Genomic DNA, 23,562 nt, shown 5'->3' on the forward strand with positions numbered 1-23,562 from the left:
CCAATCATGCTCACTGAGAATGCGCTTATTCAGCCGGCATTTATACTTGCCATGCCTCTGTTTTCAAACGTTCAGTCAGTCTATACTGAAACATAACACCAGCAAAAGAACCTTCAGCTTTTTCAAAATACTCAGTTTTTACATGTCAGAAATTAGTAGTAGTGTAGACGCCAGGTGTAACGTAACAACAATAAAGTTGTTGTTGTTGTTTTAAAAGGGAAACACATTAATATAAATGGCACCTAAGTGATAAAGGTCTGTTTCTTTTAAACTTAGCAATGAGGCCACACCAGACACTACCAATACACACAATCAAACATGAACTCATGTGTGAAGTGCTGCTGCTTTGAAGGCAAGATAAGTCTATAATGAAAGCAGCTCACAGAACAACAAATATTAAATGATCTGGCAGTCTTGAAATCTCTGGTGTGACTATGATTTGTCATCAGCCCATTTACAGACAACCCGACGTGATTATTAGCTCTGAAAGATGACTCAAACATGCTATCCGTCTTGGTCTCTCAGACACAAGACGTGCTCATACATACACAATCAACAAACAGTTTAGGAAGAAATATGATGGCAGCTTGCCTGTGCTGAACACGCCACCTTGATGTTTTGGTGTTTTGAGTTGTTGCTAAGATGTTCAGAGATTATTAATACAGTCAATATCACGTCAAGTCAATATTTACAGGAACTACTTCATTTATTTGATTTGGCCTTCGTACAATAACAATATAAAAGTAAGGCCAGTTATTAAATTTAGAAAACAACAGGCTATACAGTGCTCAGCATATATAAGTACACCCCTCCACAATCTATCATATAAATTCATATTTAAATAGGAAGCTATACAATATTATATTTGTGCATATACATTAGATTAGTAAGCACTGACACCAAATCTGGAGCTTATCTAATAAAATAACTTACGATAATGGGATAAAAACTAGTACACCCTAATTTATATCTTATAGAAAAATATTAAATACAAATTTAAAAAAGGGGTGAAAGTCAAGAGAAACAAAAAATAGAAAAACTTAGTTGAAATTTTGCAGGTTGTAATTTTTTTTTTTTTATATTTTGCTTGAATTTAATTGTATTATCTTTCAATTTCTAAATATGATCGGTGACTAGAATATTCTTTTAATAAATATATCTGTTTAATGAATCTGTTTTATTTAAATGCAGCAAAACACATTGCTTATATTCACTGAGAAATGGATAAAAATATTCATTTTCAAAATACTCATTCATGCTGAGCACCGTATCTCTAAATTACAGAATATTTCATCCAATATAATGGGAATTTATTTGTTAAATAATACTGCTGCCATTTTATTTTATAAAAGGAGTCACTTGTTATCGGATCATTATATTTTAGCACTTGTTAGTTTTCAATACATGGTCTCAAAATCTCAGGGTATACAGCAAATAATTTATCCCATGCTTAACTCTTACAAAGCAAAAATAACCATCTGTAATCCATGAATGTAACACCAAAACATCAAGGTGGCGTGTTCTGCACAGGCAAGCAGCCATCATATTTCCTTCTAAACTGTTTGCTGATTGTGTATGTACTGTGCAAGCATGTTCTGCAGTCTGTGCGGGTTCTAACACCCCAGTATATTGATGGAGACTATATACTGCTCAGTAAGCACCGTCTTTCGGGTGAGACGTTAAACCGAGGTCTTGACTCTCTGTGGTCATTTAAAATCCCAAAATGTCTTTCAAAAAAATAAACAATATTTTTTTTTTTAAAGTAGGGGTTTAACCCCGGCATCCTGGCCAAATTTGCCCACTGACCTCTGTCCATCATGGCCTCCTAACCATCCCCATATCATAATTGGTTTCATCACTCTGTCTCCTCTCCACCAATCAGCTGGTGTTTGGTGTGCGGTCTGGCGCAATATGGCCGCCGTCGCATCATCCAGGTGAATACTGCACAGTGGTGGTAGAAATGAGGAGATTCCTCCAAAAAATGTGTAAAACACTTTGAGTGTCCAAAAAATGCTAAATAAACGTAAGGCATTATTATTATTATTATTATCATCATCATCATCATGTGACCTCACAATAGACTTAACAGACTGTCATGGAATCAATGCATGTTGTCATGAAAAGTAAAGCCAAGCATCTTCTTATAGGATAAGAGCATGTATTCTCATAAACTAATCAAGTGCCAAGTCAGTGTCAGTCTCTCGTATATACTGTATTTACTTGCCTCGTCACAAGCAGCGACATCAACGCAAACCAAAATAGCAAAAAAGCTACAAATGAACCAGTTTCCTCCTAGAAGTAAAACTAATGCAACATTCCCTTCTATGATGTGTAGCAAAAACCTCTTAGTAGTGCTGGGCAATTAATCAGAAAGTAATCGAAATCAACATTCAGAACCTACCATTCAGATCTTATTTTTCCAGGTCAATTTTTTCAATTGCTTTCCCTAATGCGTGGAGTCACGTGACCCCGCTCTATTAAGGCTACTTTATACTTCTGCATCAAACACATGGGTATGGTCTGGCGCAGCCTTCATGCACCTCTCAAAAAATTTGACGACACATTGCAAGTTTGCACAACATTGACAGTTGTTAAAAAAGTTGTTATTTACATTAAAATATTTGTTTACAGAAGATTCAAGAAATGCACTGTTAAAATTTTTATTTACAGAATATACAAGCTTTTTTTATTTAGAAAAGATAGTGCTTATTTTCTACTTTTAATTTGAAAAATTTAACACTAAAAATAAGTGTGTTTCCAAATATGCAAGTTACTTATTTTCACTTTTTTTATAAGAAAAAAAGAGACTGTTGGTTTTAGGCAATGTGTGTATTAATTTCAGTTATTCAGCGTTGACGTTCAATACATAATCATAGTTTGCAGATAGTGCGTGTTTCCTTCAGTTATATTAAAATCAAGCAATGCACCCCTTATTCAAAAATCTCTCACTTGTAATATGCGAGCTTATTTACTGTACAAAACTTGTTAAATAAATAAATCAAATAATCATTCCTTAATTGTAATTGAGTTAAAATTCATTGAGATTTAGATTTTAGGCCAAATCGCCCAGCCCTACCTCTTAATAAAAAAAAAAAACCCTACATTGGAAAATGTTCAAGGACATAGCATTTAATCCACAAAAAATAACAATAACCAATTCATCTGGCAAGTATATTGACGTAGTTAAAATAATAGTATAAATAACTATGATAAAACTGGGGTGAAAAAAATCTAATAAGTTGAGTAAAATGTTCCTTTATCAGCAACAATACAAAGTACACCTCATTTGCTGCTTTCATGTGGCATCGGTTCAGAGCCCGGGAAAGTTTAAACAAAAAGTTGGAGAGCTTTTTAATAGCAAACACCCCCGATTGCTCCTGTATGCGGAGGAGTTACAGCCGCGAGACCCCTCGCTATCCTCTATGGCCCCCTGCTAAGCTAATTGTGTTTTATTGCTTGATCAATTGTCTGGGCTGAGTGAAATGCACAATGGCGATCAGATCTGCATAATGAGCTTGGCGTGCTGGAAGAAGATTGGGGGGTGGGCGGACACAAAGACTACCCTCCTTGGCAGGAAACACAATCAATACTGGCCAGAAGATGAGTTGCACTCTGACAGAGCCTATAGTGTACTTAAAAAAAATACTCAGTCGAGTGGCAAAAACACAAAGAAAGAGAGAGAGGGGATGGAAGAAAAGATGACCAGATTTATTATCTTTTTTCGGACATTGTATCTTGTAAAATCGTGACTGTGTATACTTTGGTTACACTACTGCACCATCCACACACAAAAAAGAAAAGAAACATAAAAATAGAAAGCACAATATTTACTCTCTAACTCCCTAAAGATCTTTGCTTTTCCAAGAGATGAGCAGACAGGGGCACCATCAACAGACAAAATCCTCCTTCAGACATCAGATTGCTGGCATCTCTCCAGTTCCTGTCTCTGCAGCCCATCACTGCTCCCCATGAAGCTCCATAATTACACCCTCCAGCAGGGAGGGGCTGGTGTTCATTGCAGCCATGCAGCAGGGTTACGGAGTGGGACATGCCCATTAACACTCTGGCACAGGGTGGAATACACATACACACCCAGATGCATTCTACAAAGCACTGGTGTAATGGATGCCAATTAACAAACACTTTAATGAGTGAGGTTGGGGTGAAATATAGAAGCCTCCTCTTAAAAAGAAGGGAAATGGGTACTAATATCTCAAAGGCTAGAAATGTGGTAAATCTGGAGTTTTATTAAAATGCCAAAAAACAAAAAAATGCAACTTCCATGTATCTAAAGAGAAAAGGGAATGCATATTGCACAATTTTAGCAACTTCTGAGATTTCGGGCACACCAATATGCTGATGTTCCACAAGAGATGGCAAAAGCAAACAACAAATGGTGATATACAGCAAGTGTGGTAAAGTAAATAATGGGCTTGGGCCGTAATAGCAATGGTATCAGTTTTAATAACGTTATACCGTCATAAAAAACAATGCACTTATATAGGAGACAAGTATTAAATATTATTTATTTAATGCCTAAAAATGGGTATGCGTGATTGTCATCATGGGACAGTGTCGAGGTGAGATAAGATGGCGAGTCGCGCACCAAAAGACCTGGTCTCGAAAAAGAACACAGCCTCTGCAGTTTGGCAGTATTTCGGGTTTCGACCGAACGAGAAGGGAGACGTGGTAAATACGAACTAGAGGTCTGCATTCCCGCTGCTGTACCGTGGGAGCCGTGAGACCCGACCAGATTTCTGGTGTCTGGTTCTGGTTTCTAACTCTGGTGTAATTTGAACGGGAGCAGGCGGTCTAACAATATCGTTCCGAGCGAGCGAGCACACTTCGGAGCGATTTTTACCCGACGTTACTCACGTCGGGTAAATCTTTATAGGAAATAGTGTTGTTTCACTTTCTTAACAATAAATTTAAAACACGATATAAGGTACTGCCTATTTTCATTTTGATATCAATAACTTAACAGACACTAAAAATGAAACATAGCCTTTTGCTGAATATCAGTTTTAATAATCAATAATGGCAATTATAAAAGTATATTGTAAATTAAGTTTATAAAATATAGGAAGTAAGGGCAAGTAATCATTCTAATGTGCAGAATCAGTGTACGTGGTTACATAAATTAATATATTAACTTATCTTTGCGCTCAGCCAAAACCCATTACCTGAGAACAAGTAATAGATTCAAAAGAGTCGTTGGATAGAGACAAAATGAATCAATATATCACGTTTAACAACTATAGTGAGATGAGATCCAGCGTTACATCCTGGATGAACTGTCCGACATTCTGCTGTCACTAGGCATGGGCCGGTATAAGATTCTGACGGTATGATAACCTTGGATAAAAATATCACGGTTTCACGGTATAGTGATTACTGCTCTAAAATATATTACTAAAAATAATTCCCGTCTAAAGTATACAAAAATTTAAATATTAACATATCAAAACGCATATATGCAATGGATTTTCTGTGAAACGTTTACATTTCTGAAAACCCGAAACAAAATTAGTTTAAACCCCAAATTTTTTTTCTCTAATCACTGTAGTTTTTTTAAACACCTTCTAAACCAGATGCCCTAACTAGGGCCTGCAAGCCAAAGTTTGCCCATGGTAACCTTTGATTTGGTTTAGAGATTGTAATTTCAAATTTAATGTAACCTTTTATTTGTTTATTTTATTGTTAAGCTACAAGAAAGCTGTATGAAATTAAATATTTCGATTTAAATGGTGTAAATGAATCAGATTTAGTTTAAAATGTACATTTGACAGAGAGAGGATAATGCAGAGAATTTACTGAGTGAATCAAGGCCAAGGCAGATTCTGCTTGACTAGTGTATTCAGCATTGAACTCTACTGTGTTGTAAATGTGATTATGTTTTGTAGTTTAGTTTGGTATGTGTATCTTTGGCCCATGATGACTCTCAATAATATTTGGTTTTTCCTATGAGATAAATGGGGCACCCCTGTTCTAAACAAAGCAAACAAATCAGCAAACCTTTCGTGGCTTGAGCTTGTCTTGCAGGTCGTACTGTCCGATTCCTTTATAGCTAATCCCCAACCACCACGGTAGTCCCTGCTTGTCCTGTGCAAGAGAATGTGTGAAAAGGGAAGGTAATTACTGCTTTTGTCTGGGAACAGTAGTAAAATAAAAAGATCAAATGGATCCAGCCTACACAACCATACAGCAGCAGCTATTTTATCTCAAGAGACATTTCTAATGAACCAAGCTCAATTTTAATTGTACCACACATACATTTTTTTTCTAGCAGTTAATAATTTAACAAACCATAAATCAAGTTAGGAAGAAATTAATTACGGCAGCTTCAGTATTTATAGCGTCTAGTTCTGTCTCCTCAAATAACACATTATAAATCAAACCACACACCTTCACTTTGTAGTAATGAACTCCATATGCAGGCAAGGATTCAACTAAGGTCAGATACCTGTTGAAGTTAAAACAGTAAACAAGAGCACAGCACAATTTCAGACAAGATAAATGCAAGGGTGAACACATTTTAACCATAGTAACCCATCTGTAACGTGTCACTGACTGTATTCCCACTATTGATTTCTACTAGTGCTTTCACAGTGATGGACAATGTCAATACATGACTGCAAACAGAAATGACCTTGTCTCATCCCAAAAGACTAAAAATAAAGTGGGACGGTGTGGTTAGGCAGTCACTTTCAGTAATGCGGTCTAATTAAATACCCAGTTTCGTCTTTTGCACAAACAACTGTGCAGCAGTAATCAGAGGCAAGGCTACAGGCTCAAACTCGCAATTCCTGTAATTATGTTTCCTGAGGTCTTTATGTCAGATGTACAATTAATTGATAGTGGAAAAAAATATATATTATTTGATACTTGATGATGATGATGATGATGATGATGATTATGTGAATGATTCTACATTGATACAAAAAACTAAATTCTATAAATAAAAATGCAATTTAAGAGGCCTATCATAAACAATGTACTGATTTACAGCAAAACAAAGTATCATTGTAGTATATTAATTATAAATTATAGAATATTAAAACATTTTAATTAATCTATAGTAATGCAAGTCTACATAATAACTCTCACTGTTTTCATATATATACTGTAGGTCACGATTTATTAAATTTTAATGAAACCCTACATTACTTAGATTTAGTGCTGGGCACAGATTAATCCTATACAAATAAAAGTTTGATTTGTCATTGTTTATGTGTGTGCATTACATATATTTATTACGTATATGTGATAGAAACAAAACTATTTTGTTACATAGACATTTACATTTTATATATTTTATATCTAAATATAAACAAATATATCTAAATGTATGTCTATTTTCTTTAATATGTGCATGCATGTGTGTATTTATATATAGATAATAAATATACACAGTACACACAGATATATTATTATTTTTTGCCCAGCACTACTCATAATATAATAATAATACTGCTGTCTATGTTACTGTTTTTATGCAAAACAAAAAATTTTCATTTTTTACTAATTTTATGAATTATCAAAGTAATTGAAATCGACATTCAGAACTTGTAATTGATGAAATTTTTCCAGGTGGATTTTTTCGATTACTTTCCCTACCGCATGAGAAGTCATGTGACCCTACTTTGTTTACACTTCTGTGTTGATTGCATGCGGATGGTCCGGCACAGCCTCAGCGAGCGTGGCTGATACCGATGTGCAGCTCTCAAAACAATGTAACTACACATCGCGACAACATGTAGTGCAAGCTCTGTGATTGGTCGGCTCAATAGCAGTGGCGAGTGAGGGGAGTGGGGAAAGCCACAGAAGAGAAGCGAGCCTGTTTGAGCGAGTGTTTACAAGTGTGGAGACTTTTGTTTTGTGTTTACCTAGTGTTTAAAGTTGTTGCACGTCCTCCAGCTCCTGCTTCTGAATGAGTGAGTTTGAGCTACTTGTACTACTAGGTGGTGTTCAGAAAAAACAAAACACTCGCAAAGAAACTCGACACAGAAGAACATAAAAACCCCATGCCAGCAAGTGTTTCGGAGGTGTTATCGCAGACCAAAACAAACAGCACGCAGAAGTATAAACCAGCTGACTGTACAGCACTTATCCACCAACTATCAGGGCAATTTTTCATTAATTGTTCATTAATTATAATTAAGTTAAAATATTCAATTAATCAAGATTTTAGGCTTCACTGTGGCATAGTGGGTAGCACGATCGCCTCACATCAAGAAGGTTGCTGGTTTGAGCCTCGGCTAGGTCAGTTGGCATTTCTGTGTGGAGTTTGCATGTTAATGTTGCACGTTTCCTCCGGTTGCTCCGGTTTCCCCCACAGTCCAAAGACATGCTGAGTAGGCTAAATTGTCTATTGTGTATGTATGTGAATAAGTGTGTATGAATGTTTCCCAGTGATGGGTCGCAGCTGAAAGGGCATCCCCTGCGTAACACATATGCTGGATACGTTGGTGGTTCATTCCGCTGTGGCGACCCCAGATTAATAAAGGGACTAAGCCGGAAAGACAATGAATAAATGAATGTGAAATTGAGATTTTAGGCCAAATCACCCAGCCCTATTATGAACAGGAATTATTAGATACAAAAATGGAGGGATATATGCTTTTTGTTTTATAAACAAGCGTGAGCGAAGACTGCTTACCGTACAATAGCTTGTCCACGGCTGAGTCCCTTTAGCTTCTTATAACGCTCGATTACTTTATCTTCACTAGAGGGCAAAAGAGAGAACCATTACCATCCGCACAAGTGCAACATAACAGTAATTGAGCATGAGACCAACATGTGAATGTGCCATTTAAATGACGTGGCTAGTCAGACTTTTAACTATTACACCAGGTGCACCCATGTGTGAAATGCCATCTGGCTGGACGTACTGTGAATCACACACATACACACACACAAACTGTTTGCTGCAATTATTCTAATAACCAGCTCCTCAAACACTGGAGGTATTCATTGATGTCTACTATTACCGAGACAACAGAAATGAAATTAATACGACAGATAAACATCACAAGAAACTCACTCATTTAAAAATGAATTGTAATATAGAAGCGATTTGTATGTAATATATAAAAGAACACAGCTGCTTATGCACTGACTCATGCAGCTGCCTCTTAAACACTTGCACTAATGCACAGCTGTTTTCTGCACATACTCATTCTCACTCGCACACTTCAATAATTGCTGTCTGCTAACTGGTTTACTGTCTTACAGCGCACCACATTCAATAGCCATTGATTAAAGCTGCCACATCAATCCTTTTAAGGTGGCAGACATCAACATGTAGACGTCTAGGGCTTCACAAGCCAGAGGCCAGGCATCATTAACAAGCAAGTTAATTAACAAGGCTTGTTTGAAATAAACAGGCTGCAGCTTGCACACTACACCTGGATACACTAAAGAATAGCTGCTTTGAGACTCCAGATGCATATGCATTCACATTTTTGAGTTTTACATACTAAAAAATGTGCTTAAAAAATCTCAAATTAAAATGCATACATTAATATTTTTAATGGACATCAATTCTGAATGATGCAAGAGAAGCTGCATTGGACTCTATAATATTAACAAATTATATACTATCGACCCACTTTTCAAGATGCAATCATATCCTAATAGATACGACATAAGTTAAGTTGCACCATTTCCTATTAAATATAGTTTCAAAAATGGCTGTTACTTTGCCTGCATTCATTACAGAAACAAAAATGCTGTCTTACCAGAATGTTAATGACGGGTGCTCCTTTAAAACTGCAGTGGGGAAAGCTGGAATCTTTTTTAAGGCTGATCTTGTGCTTTCATCACTAAAAATGGAAACATATGAAAACTTTTTAAAAGTTTATAAACTTGAATATAAACAGTAATAAACGTTTAATATAAAACATAGTCATAGTTTGACGTGTTAATAACCATTCATTTCAAAACATTTTTGAATATTTTCTAAAGAAACAAGACTAATAACCTCAATCGAAATTAGAAAATTTACTATATTTTCACATTTGCTGATTATGAACAGTCATGCTGTTACTTAAAACTCAGAAAAAAGAACAGATTTTCCAATATCTTTCTCTACTGCAAAATCTTACAACTTAATACAACCTTTTCCCTTTCACTGAAAATGAATGCATTCTACACAATAATACAGCAAGACCTGAATGAACTACACAAATAGCTCATCTAAATGGCAGTCTTGACAGGACAAAACAAATGATTCAAAAAGACAATGAGGTTTGTTTGAAGCAGATATCCTTCTTTAGAAATCGAAATGTTAAGAGATAAGTTGATGACACTGATAGACTGATCTTTGAATCTTTTTCTTTTAGAGCTTCTTGATGTTTAGGAGAACAGTGGCTTTATCATTTGCCCTGATGCTGGAAATTCTTTTTATACAGTTGGCATAATATTGCAAAAACTAATAACTAAACAGAGTTTAAATTACAAATGAATATGATTGGTTCCTTTTATTCAGAAACCACAAAAATTGTGGCTGACCTGCATTTAAAGAAGTTTTCTATATAAGATTATAAATGTATGCTAAAGTAACTGATAGTGCTTAAGCTAATACATGGTTTCCGCTACATTCATTCTTCCATGGTGGGGCGCCACACCAAAAATCATCCCACCACGGCTACATTACAGCTTCTTATTCAAAACATTCAGCCGTTTTTTTTTTAAATAGTGGGTTATAATTGCACCAAAACATACTAAAAGGCAAGTGAATTATAACAGCGCAAACTTTTCTGTAACCGTAGTAGTGCTGTGCGTTATTTGTTTAACTCTTTAAGGTGACATGCTGAATGACTGACTGACAGGTGCATGATGCGTGAAGCCAGCAAACATGATGCAGCTTTCAGTTATGATGAACACGGTTTCCATAATTATACTTATTTGTAGGTAAAGGTCTATAGTTCTGCATACAATGACTTTATCTTGCTGCAGTTTATAGCCGTTTCACTTTACTTCAGGATGCATTAATGCCGCTCTGTAGGTCTATTGGAGACATTCACAAATATTCCTAGCAAATCTAATAAATGTTTGGAGACATACTCGTTACAAAAACGCACTAAATCACACTTCAGCAGCGAATATTTGAGAGTGCACGAGAAAATCTGCAGTTGAGCAGTGTGTATTTGAGGGTGCGCAAGACGTTTTGTGCACGAACAGAGGAAAGAGATTGAGAATGTGTGTTTTTACTTCAACACTGATATCTGTGATCTCAGCATACAGCGCATAAGTGCCATTCAATTATGACAGAAGTAATTTTTTTTTTCAACCGTTTTCCTTGAACCACAAAGAAAATGTAAAATAGCACTGGCATCATTAAACAAATGTTTTGCTTTTGTACTTCATGGATGACAGACTGACATAAAGGTTTGAAATGGCATGAGGGCGAGTAAATGATGACAGAATTATTCATTTAGCATTAACTAACACTTTTAGGAGGTACAGTACATCAGGCTACAGTACACACAAAATCTAACTGCATTTACACTGTGCAGTATGGTACGCATTTAAGTACATTTACACTTTCAAAGTTACCAATATACAAACTGTACCACTTTTTTTACCATCGTTTCACAAGTGTACCTTATGCTGAGTTCAGACTACGTGATTTTAGCCCTGATTTTGACTCACCAACGGGATTTGCGAAATCACCAACAAATGCCTGAAATCACAGGCAAATCGGTGCTCGTTCATGTGAGTAACAATCACACAGTGTGAACTATCAAAGAGGCCATCTAAGAGAATCGCCAATGAGGCAATTGACACGTTAAATATCTAAAGCTGTTGATGATTCAAATCATGCCGTGTGAAATGTGTTCTGATTGATAATAACATCGGCGATTACCTACAGCCAATGAGAGAGCAGCATTCACTACTGGGTACCTGCAGGCCAGCAGGAGGTTGAGGGAGTGGTTAAAAGGGCTTCTTTTCGGTCTATTTGGACCCAAGAAATGGAGGAAAAACTAGTGTAAATTTGGCAGAAGCTCCTGTGTCTGTTTGACGTGTCATTGGAGCAATATCACAACCGGGTCGAAAAAAGAAAAAGTTGAGGAGAAACTTCTAATTTCCTTCAAAACCCAGGTTTTCTACCCCACGATACACTGCGTGATCTTGCATTGTTTCCAGGTCACTTCTCGCTGGTGTTTGGTTGCAAGACGTAGTGTGTGGACAGAGACAAAGTTGTCGGTGATTCTCCCATTGTAAAGTCATGCAATGACTGTCGCCAATCCATCCTGCAGTGGAAACACAGCAGCGACGGAATGCTACCCCAGATAGTCATACAGTATGAAAATCGTGCAGTCTGACCTCAGCGTTAAACAACAGGTGGAGCTAGACTTCCTGGTGAATGCGATTGTTTACAGAGAATCATCACCAGTTCATGCAACAAACCAGGGGATCAACCAACCATGAGGCTGAATTTCGAAATGCAGAGCCGAAACACGAAACAAAGCTTGGCGTATTCTTGTGACAAACAGCCACATGCCAAGAAACAAGAACATGATCTGCTGTAATATGTGCTACTGTATATTGTTGTTTATGGGGCAATTCAAATTTGTGAAAAGGAGCATGCCATTATACTCTTAATTTGCACATGGTTACCAGATGCATATATTTGAAATAAATGAGCGTACAAAAGATGTGATACATAAATGGCCTGTACAGCTTTCGTCTTCAAGCGAGAATGACGTCAAATCGCAACATTCTGGCATACACCACTACTACAAAGTAAGGGTACTGTTGACAGTGGAAACACAAGCCTGATCTGGGAGACTCGTACTGAACTGTACTGTACTGTATTGTACCGCTTAGTGCAAATGAGGCATAAATGGCACTATCACAACGGAAGTAAAGACACAACACCTAAATTCATCAAACAGGACAGTGGTGTTATAAACCCTCATGTCATGGGGTTTCATGCATCTCATCTGCTTTAGCAATCTTTGATCTAATCTTTTCCAAAACTGTTGAGGGTGCAGTGGGCGAAATTGTTTTTACAGGAAGCAATTACTCAGAAAACAAAGGGGCAAGAACTGACCTAAATGTGCAAAACACTACAACATCGGAGTCAGAATACTTTGAAATTTAGTTGAAAACAAAAGGAAATAGGTTACAGAGTGGATAACATGTAAAACCCTTTTCTAGCCCTGTTATCAGGAAGTTAATACCTTGCTTGACTAAGCACCACTATATACCCTGGCGCTCCTCCCTTTCCAGGCCAGTTGGTTCTGCTGTTCAGCGATTTATGATAAGTTTAAGGTATAAATCTAACAGGCTGGGTTGATGATGTGGTAAAATACAGTAAGCTGGTTCTTTGAGACCGCAATGCCTTGTCAGCAATCTGGAATTCATTATGTTGTCTGTACTATCAAACAGTTGGGAAGGGTGGGCAAACGCTTAACCCAGTACAAGTAACACATAGAAGAATGAAAGCCATGTGTCAGCTTTTTTAGTACGCTCAATGCAAAGAAATGTTAACACCACATTAAATAATTTATATATATCATATTGGAAAAAACTGAGATTGCACTCATTTATTTTTCTGTGATAAATATTGCAATATGAATAGTTTCCCAAGATAGTTTGAACAGCATTATTTCATGATGTTCTAGGGAGCCTAACAGTATTCAGGTCCTGAAATTTAATAAACACGATACAAAAAAAAAAAAATTCTTACTTTGATTTGTATCATTTCTTGTACAATTATCTAAAAACTCTAAGATAAAGTAAAAATGTTGTTTTGTTTTGAACTTCAGAAAAAAATAAGTCAAAATTAAAGAGTTTTTTTTTTTCCTAAAACAAGTAAAATTATCTGCCAGTGGGATAAGTAAAAAAATCCCAAACATGTTTTCACTTTGAAATGTAGATGTTTGGACTTGAAACAAGACAGAAATTATACATAAGTGAAACTTTCTTTCTTTTTTGCATAAATTGTATAAATTCCGTATAAATACAGTGATTAAATACAATTCTATGGCTCCTTGACAACTAGAATTCAGGCTAAACATTCCATATCTTGAGATGTGGCTATTGCTGATGTGCACATTGCAATATCGATGCTGAAACAATATATTGTGCAGCCCTAATTTGAAATAAACTATAAAAACTATATATAAAAATAAAACAAGAAAGGTATAACATTGTGCCCTTTACTAAAGGAAAGAACTACAATGACATTAATAATTGCAAATTACAATATAAAAGGTATATTTATAAGAGATCCATGAACTACAAAGTTTATGTACAGGTGACAATGTTGTCAAACAGTCCTCTTTCACACACAGACCTGCAAAAACTACTACAAAAGCTTATTCATGCTAGGTCAGTAGATACCAATGTCACTTTGTAAAGAAACACAGAGTGAAAGCACACTATAGTTCTATAGTCAGCAGTTGTCGTTCTGGTTGCGTACTTGTAAATCCCTATAGACTGAATACATAAGACGCATGCACATAGTGTTTTCGTAGTTTTCATGTTACAATGGTATGGTTTTTAAAATCTTGCATTTCTCTTGCATGAAACTGGTTTAAAAGATTTTTGAACACTGTATTTATACAAGTTAACAGACAACACATTAAATATTTTCAGATTTTAGTTGAAACTGTTCTGCTAATTTTTGTTAAAGCTATGCATTTAAAGTTGTTTATTATATGAATTAATCAATAGAAATTTTTTTTTTCATATTAAGCAAACTATTTATATTAATTATAAGCATAAATATACAAATATTTACGTATTTAAGAGCATAGGGAGACTCGAATCAAGACTTTGTCATTAGCAACTCTTGAGGAGTGGGCTTTCCCTTTAAGTTCTTTTGACATGACTTATTCACCAGAACCTTGATTAAGGTTTGTGTGTGTTCGTCACCATGGAAATGTTGATTTTTTCACGATAAATGTAGCTGTAAAACAATTATTTTATAAATAAATTAAACTGATGTGAATTGAAGGCATGAATAAAAGCATATATCATCAAATAACAACCTCAGAATCCATTGAATTCTCTGTTCTTAAAAGTTTTTAGCTCATACACTTTTTCATTCATTCATTTTCCTTCGGCTTATCCCTTTATTTATCAGGGGTCACCACAGTGGAATGAACTGCCAACTTATCCATGTTTTACACAACGGATGCCCTTCTTTGGACTGTGGGGGAAACTAGAGCACCCGGAAAAAGCCCACGCAAACACAGGGTGAACATGCAAACTCCACACAGAAACACCAACTGACCCAGCCGAGACTCGAAACAGCAACCTTCTTGCTGTGTGGCAACAGTGCTAACCACTGAGCCGCTAATACACATTCCCATCAAGAAAAATGAAACTTTTCTACTTCCAGAACTCAACTGTTGCACAGTATACTCCAACAGATGTCACTGTCCTGGAAACCAAAGGTGACTTCTGCTTAGAATTAAGGTTCAACAGGATCAAGGATTATCGTAAAACCATTTAAGAACAGTAAAGACCTCTTTTTTTTTATTTGAAAAGAAACACCACTTCCTAAATTTCCATACCACAGAACATACGGGGGTGATGTTATAGGGAGAACCCCTGCTTGGTTGCTCCTGACATAAACTGCAGACAGATGACATCAGCATCCTGCATGACGCCCTATCGTCTGCCAACGGGAGATGTCTCCACTCCCTTTCACCCAACATCTACGCAGTCTTAACAGAGGAGAGAGTATGAGTAGTTGGTTTATATGGAAAGAGGAGGGGGTCTTCGAACTTCCTATATAAACTTAAAGCCCTGGGCCTCCAAATGCAACCGTTCAAGCTTTATGAGATCTGGGAGACTTCATCCACATGGAAATAACAGAAACCAGAGGAAGAGAAGAGGTTTGCTGTATCTTAAATGCACTTATGCTATCAGTAATGACACACTGCTACCAGAACAGCTTGACCGCACAGCTTAATTATGTCCCAGGATATATTTATAAAAGTAAAAATGCACTCAGCATGAACTTACTTACAACTAACTAGCTTTAATGCCACCTGCGTACTCCAACCCCCCATTTTCACATCAAACCTTTCGAATGTCCTTTCCCGTCCCTTTTGACAGTAACACGTCACCACAAAGAAAACAAAGCTTGTCAGTCCATTTCACAAGGTCTTTAACAAGCTACCCGGTGCCAAACAAAGGCAGTCGTTGTCGCAAGGTAAACATTTTCGGAGTAAAAAGGGACTGTTTGCACACACCTCTGCTGCTTTATGCTCAATAATGGACAAGCTTTGTTTTTCAATAATGAGCTGCAAGGCCGTTGGAAAAGACTGACCAACACATGTTCAAACCTTTTTGACCCTTTTCATTTGTTAGTGTTACGTTAACAGATTGCTTTATCCCTATGCTCATTCACTGCTAAAAATCAAAACAGGCTTACAGAGAAGATGAAGAATTCCATTACTTACAGCAACCAATCATTTGACGTAAACCTCTTCAAAATTTATGAACGGAGGACACGGTAAAATGCCAACTGGGATAGCGACTGTAATGTGCTTAGAAAAAGGGCAATGCATTTATAAGCAATGAAAAGCCCTGAACTGAATTATGCTCCATCTTACACAGAGATCACATGCCAACAGTCCTGAAATGCTGGAATATTCAAGCCAAGCATATATACAACAGATATAATGACCAATCCTATTCACACATTAAATGTTTCCTTCTGGAAATGATCAACTAGGACTGGATTCACAGCAAAACATTGAGGCACATAGTCTAAACATTAACCTAAAAATGCTTTAGATGGATTTAACTGGCTAACACACAATTCCATGACCATGTAGGACAGACACTTTTTTAGCTACAAAACAGAGAGCGTGTCATTTTTAAACTTAAGATTTTAGCAATTTGCATGATATGGTGACATTTTTAATCAAGTGCAATATTTGATAGTAAGTTTGAACATTGAGACTAACCTTTCTTTTTTAGCTGTAGACATTTAAGTTCAAATCATCATGGATTTATTACCAGATGAAGAACTCAATCATAAAACACACTAAAAGAAAAAAAATGCTGTTTTCATTCAAAACCTCATGAACACAACATGTTTGTTTTATTTGAATTGTATGTCATTTACAGCTGTAATAAATGTTTAATATCTCAAGAGAGCAACTTTGTAACCTCTACGCCTGTCACTTGCTGTTGTCTGTATCAACTTTTCTAAAGATAAACTGTGAGAACATAACGCTTAATCTATAGTGAAAGTGCTAATTTTAATAGCAATTTCAAAAATAACTTTGATCCTGACAAAAACAGATATTTTCTAGCAGTGACTTTATAAATGTCTTAGAAAACCTTATCCACATTACTCATACATGTCATTGCACAGGAAACTGATGCTTAACATTTTCTCAGAACTAACTTTCAATTACTGCATTTATGTAAACTTGGATCCAAGGTCATTTTAGTGGACTTAATATTGTCCCTTTTCATTCACACAGATCTATTTAATTTTTGAACCGTACTGTACTATACTACTCAGGAAGGAAAAAAGTTTGATGACCTGAGTTTTACTTTTACTAGGTGAGAAACATTTTTTAAGTTCTATCTATACAGGATTCAAAGATATAATTATTTAAAGGCTTAAAAAAACTTTACACTTTTGAACCGTACTGTACTATACAGCTAAGAAAGGAAAGACACCAGGGGTGTAGCGGACATTTTAAAAGTGAGGGGGACGGCTGTATGAGATCATACGTTCATATAATTATTAATCACCTGTTTCTAAATGGTTTGTCTCTAAAAGTGAGGGCATCCCCCCGTCCCCCCCTGGTTGCTAAGCCCCTGAAAGACACACCTTTTCATCAAGTTTGACGCATTGAGTTTTACTTTTACTAGGTGATAAACTTTTTTAAAGTGGTTTTCATGATTTTTAACAATATTTATAAATCATTGAAAGATATCATTATTTAAAGGCTTAAAAAACGACAGTTTGAACCATACTGTACTATACAGCTAAGGAAGGATAGACACAACACCTTTTCATCAAGTTTGACACTGAGTTTTACTTTTACTACGTGATAAACTTTTTATTAAGTGATTTTCATAATTTTGAACAATATCTGTACATGATTGAAAGATATAATTATTCAAAGGCTTAAAAAAACTTTACATTTGTAAACTGTACCATACTGGTATTGAAGGAAAGTTTTACTAGGCAATAAGACTTTTTTTCAGGTGGCTTTCATAATATGAACTATATATATATATATATATATATATATATATATATATATATATATATATATATATATATATATATATATATATATATATATAAAATTCAAAGATATAATTATTTAAAGGCTATAAAAAAAACTTCACCCCGATCTAACGCAAGTTTCAAATCAAAAGATGTTCTTACCTTGTATAGTCTCCGTTTGCCTCCTAAAGAAACAGACAAAAGTGTTTGTGTTGATGAATCATTTCAGACTGAACACTAAACTACACATGCTTGAGTCTTGAGTCAATGCGGTAAGAAGCTTAACTGCAGAGTGCAATCCACTACAGACCACCCGTCTCCAAACTTTATACAAAACATTTGTCAATTAATGAAAAGTTGAAATGTTCACTTTATTTGCAACCTTATCACTTGCAAAAACACAAAAGTTCAACGAAGGAACGTCATACTGTAGTTTAGAGAAAATATAATGCAAATCCTGAAGTAAAAACTACACATGCAGTAGTTTGTATAGCGATTCATCGGGTTTATTTGTAAAGCAGCTGTAAATCACTTCAGATACAAATTGCTATGAAAATGACTCGCAGCGAGTCTGTCAAAACTAACCGAGAGGATTCAAATACTCACCTGAAGAGTGTACGCAGCTAACTTGAACACGATCTCACTCTCCACTTCAATGTTTTCCTGTAATTTACAAAAACAGGAAAAAATGATTAATCTACACTCGTAAAGCTTTCGGCAGGTCGAATCTTACTATTTATCCCAGCAACAACCGTCTCCATACACACACAGGTTCCACTGAGGTCGAAACCATCTTTGTAAACAGACACAGGGAGTCTGTACAAAAGTAACCCGTTTATCTACCTTACACGCACTATTATCATTAAACGACTAATAAATTATTACGACAACAAACATATTTAGCATTTTAAGCATTACAATAGCCTGTGATATGTTCTAAATAACTGTAACAAATAACTTGTATCACCCCCAGAATGACATGGTCCAGTCGGAGAGCAGGTTCAGCGCTCTCGTGTTTCAACGTGCATCAAAAGTTATTCTGGGGTCTCGCTAACGCTAAAAATGATAATAAACATTATGGATTTAAATAAACAGTTTTAACCACACGACCGCAAAGGGATAGTTTTAAATAAACGACGAAAGGAGTTTGAGGCTTTAAAACAACAGTTGTAAGAGTAGATGTTTAATCAGTCAACATGGGGTCGCTGTACAGCAACGAGGAAAATCCCTCAAGCACTCAATCACGCCATATGCAGCGCCCCGTGAGGCCTCAGATCACACCACTGAATACTACAAAGACTGCTCAAATGTTGATTTATAATATTATAATACATATATATATTTATATATATATATATATATATATATATATATATATATATATATATATATATATATATATATATAAAATAACATTTACAATGATAATAAACGAATAGCAATTGTATACACATAATTTTATACCCTTATGAAAATGAACCATAGTTTTACTACAAACAACAACAAAAACATTGTTGCTAACTCATAGTAAGTTAACCGCAAATTCGCTATGGTTTTGCTACACTAATCTTAGTTTAACCATAGTACTTGTTGTAAAACTGTAATAAGTACAAATGGTACAATACTACACTTTGATTACTACATTTTTACTTTAATAAAATCCTGGTCTACTTGTGTAAGAGAATGCAGGACTACTCAAAAACTCAGTGCTGATAAATTAGATAGTATAGTAGAGATAGTGTTGATTAATAAAATTTTTAAAATATATAAATATTTATACTTGATTATAAGAGCTGTAAATGTTCAAATATCTACTATCTAACATATCTACTATAAACTATCTAACTCAGAAGAAACTTTGTTGTTATTTGCTAAGCGTCAGGGCAGATGTAGGTGATTTTTTATATTAGATGTAACCGTGGTCCCTGATGATTCAAATAATGCAAATAAAGAGGGCATTTTGAGAGGCACGTTGCTTGAATAAAAATTAATTCTGTGGCTCCAGACAATACATTGCCATAATAATGCTGCAGATAACCTTCATTATCCTGCTAAGATAGACTGTTTCACTCAGTGTACTGTTATTTCTGTTTTGCCTGTACATGCTTCTTTACTTCTCAAGGTGCTGGTAACTATAAAATTGCATTTTATGTATCACCAAGGACCATGGTTTGAAAAAAAAAATTAGCATTCTTGAATGCTAAAACTATTGCTTTAAGCCTCAGGAAATCAATAAATAAATGTTTGAATGTGTGAAATTTAAAACATTACAGAGCTAATATCAAATAATGACTATTCAGGCCTGTAGCTGCCCCTTTGTGTGCTCATTTGTCCCGTTTTTGACAGTAAATTGTCATAAATTGTGAAAATAACAAAATAAAGAAGGCTTTAAGAGAAATTTATTTTTTAATTATTTGACTGAGGATATGAGCTGACCAGTTTGTTATTTACCTACAGGCTAAATTTTAATAAGTTTTAACAGATTCCTAATTGTTTTTTTAATGATGCATTTCATTCTTCTTCATTCCAAATTTTTTATTTAAAATTCAAATCCCATAACATTATTTAAGAAACTGTAATAACTTACATTTTAAACACACATTTCTAAATTAACACTTTACAGTAAAATAGTATGGTAAGCACAAAACTATAGGAAATATTTTTGTTGCACAAAAAAGTGTGGTTATGATCACCACATGACAAACTAATGCAGCAAATAATTAGTGCTTAAAATGTCACTAAAATGCAGTATTTGAACCTCATAATTTAATAGAAATTGAAGAGAATAACTGCACTTTTTGAGAAAAAAGAACCACCCCTTTCAATAGGCTGGCTACAAGCTTGCCATTATGCTAAATACTTTAAACTGTCCATATCAAATAAATAAATAAACATTAAATGCATTATACCTCCTAAATGTTTATATTGACTCCTATAAAAATAAAATTTCAGCATCAACCTCAACATCAAAACTGCTTTCCCTATATAATATTATTACCTCAGTTTTTGTGAAAAATGTCATTTAGCTTTCCTTTCTGTTATTAAACCAGTAAAAAAGCAGCACAAGAGTCAAACCCTGAATGTGATTATTTTCTCAATTATGTGATTTCTAATGGCTTCTATACAGACACAAGAAACAACAATATCTTCGAGGGCAAGTTAAACTCCTGCTATCTTTCTTTCTTTATCAAATGTGTTAGGTGAAATTAGATTTGCTGGTTCAATAATAGCCTTTACAGCTGAAAGTAGCGAGAGAGGAGCCAGCCAACCCTGCAGCTTCCTGCTGTGTCAGGGCTGTCATCTGTAAATGCCCGTAATCAAAAAGAACTTAATGGAAGCCACCTGCCAAGCTTTTTTAAAGCCTCACAAAATAAAAATGAAAGGGAAAAACCATCTATGACGGTTGCTTTAGAAAACATAAAAGTACACAACTACAGGGAATTATTCTATTAACCTTTAGTATGAATTTTGCTACAAAATAACAGTAAATTAGTGTACTTAAAGAGGTTGGATTTTAGTAGTTGCTTCAATCTATGACACTGTTTTAATACTCAGATCACTTACGTTGTAGACAGATATCTTGGCATTCCGGAAAAACAGTTCAACAGTGGTTGCGTCTTTCAAATATGCAACGCTTTCAATGTAAAACCTACAAAAAAACACACACATACACAAATGTATTCCCTTAATAACCACAAAGTCATTCATACATTGCATATAAATAGAAAGGGGATATGAATAAGAGGAAATGATTGCCAGTCCCAAAGATAAATCATAAATCTGTGGGTTTTTTGCATGCTGAAAAAGCGCCATTATATCTCATGGTGTGCTGGTGGCGCCCCCTGTTGGACAGACAATAGTTATGCAAATGAGACAGTATGAACTAACCTGACTTGGAATTTGAGCTCGAGTGGTCCGGATTTTTTATTGAAGTCGTGATCCAGCACCCTGCGGTCCAGCTGAAGCCACTTTTTCTGATCCCTGATGAATGTCAATAAATCTAATTGAATACTGTGATCGAAGTTTTATATGAAACACACGCATCTGCTGTAATGCTGTCTTTGATGGAATGGCCATTACGTAAATATGTATGATTCTATATGTGATTTGTGTGAATGATTAAAAAGTTATTAGCATTAGTCAGAATGCAAAGCAAGTATGTAAATATGATTACTAACATTCAGCTCTTTGTTAAAAGTAGCTCTAAAGTCTTTCTTCAAGCTGACAGAATTTTAGTAGTTTCAAGTTATTTGGCTAATTATTTGTGACTAGCAGGGATTAAATAGTGTAATTTAATGTTAGAATTGACAAATCTACTGCAAAAAAAAGTATTTGTATTGAGTCAAGCTATGATTAAAGGGATAGTTCACAAAAAACCTGTACGACTTTCTCTTTTCTGGTAAAAACTACAGACTACTTATTTTCTTCTGGGAAAATAAGCAGTCAACATGTCATGTTTTTCCTGGGAACATTATTTGTAAAGGAGATGTTGACAAACCCAAAAAATACAAACATAAGAATAAAACAAAACTAAAAAAAATCAGAAAATTTTGTTATGTGTAATAACAATGAAGTGACACAAGGAGAAAGTATTGAACTACTATCGGATTCAAGTCAGGTGATTGGCTGGGCCATTCTACTGCTTGGTTTTCTTTTTCTGAAAGCATTTGAAAGTTTCCTTGGCTGTGTTTTGGATCATTGTCTTGCTGAAATGTCCACCCTGGTTTCATCTTCATCATCCTGCTAATGTAGAAGTTGGACTGAAGAAGCTAATATTAATTTACAATGACGAAGGGCAGAGGGTTGCTGAAGAACTACTAAGAGATTTCAGCTGTCTGGGCTTTCAGTGCCTTTTAACACCTCCCTTTATTCATGTGTTGAATACTTTTACCTTTGTAACTTCATTTTATTGCGCATGACCTAATTTGTAAACTAATTAAGTTTGTTTTATTGGCATACAGTATATGGATTTCTTTGGTTGTAATTAACATCGAAGAAACATTTCAATTCAACAGCACCTTTAGAAATATATTTTCTGAGAAAAAAGGAGACACGTTCAATACTTTTTTACCTGCTATGAGATATTTCGAAGAATATTGGTTATCGTCACTGACATTAATAGTTGGAACAAAATAGTATGGAAGTCAATGTCAGCAATTTTGCAACATTCTTCAGAATATTTTCATTTGTGTTTAACAGAAGAAAGAAACTCAAATAGGTTTGGAACAAGTGGAGGGAGAATAAATTATAGGCTTTTCACTTTTGGGTGAACTATCCCTTTAATATTGAAAAGATTTTAATATTAAAGCAAATATATCATAAATACAACTTTATATTCA

At 35.2% G+C, this 23,562-nt stretch overlaps 1 protein-coding gene across 4 annotated transcripts in view; it reads right to left on the bottom strand.

The window, feature by feature from the left end:
- Positions 1 to 23,562, bottom strand: part of frmd4ba (FERM domain containing 4Ba) — a 92,747-nt gene that overhangs the window by 23,425 nt on the left and 45,760 nt on the right. For all 4 annotated transcript variants that reach the window (XM_056460371.1, XM_056460372.1, XM_056460370.1 and 1 more), the window contains exons 4-11: positions 22,112 to 22,204; positions 21,788 to 21,872; positions 18,830 to 18,886; positions 18,386 to 18,408; positions 9,741 to 9,824; positions 8,660 to 8,725; positions 6,406 to 6,463; positions 6,016 to 6,102 (exon numbers count right to left, since the gene is read on the bottom strand). In XM_056460371.1, the coding sequence (XP_056316346.1) occupies positions 6,016 to 6,102; positions 6,406 to 6,463; positions 8,660 to 8,725; positions 9,741 to 9,824; positions 18,386 to 18,408; positions 18,830 to 18,886; positions 21,788 to 21,872; positions 22,112 to 22,204 (553 nt within the window). The remainder of the gene's footprint in view (positions 1 to 6,015; positions 6,103 to 6,405; positions 6,464 to 8,659; positions 8,726 to 9,740; positions 9,825 to 18,385; positions 18,409 to 18,829; positions 18,887 to 21,787; positions 21,873 to 22,111; positions 22,205 to 23,562) is intronic.

This window comes from Danio aesculapii, chromosome 6, assembly GCF_903798145.1.
Source record: "Danio aesculapii chromosome 6, fDanAes4.1, whole genome shotgun sequence".
NCBI classification, from domain to species: Eukaryota; Metazoa; Chordata; class Actinopteri; order Cypriniformes; family Danionidae; genus Danio; species Danio aesculapii.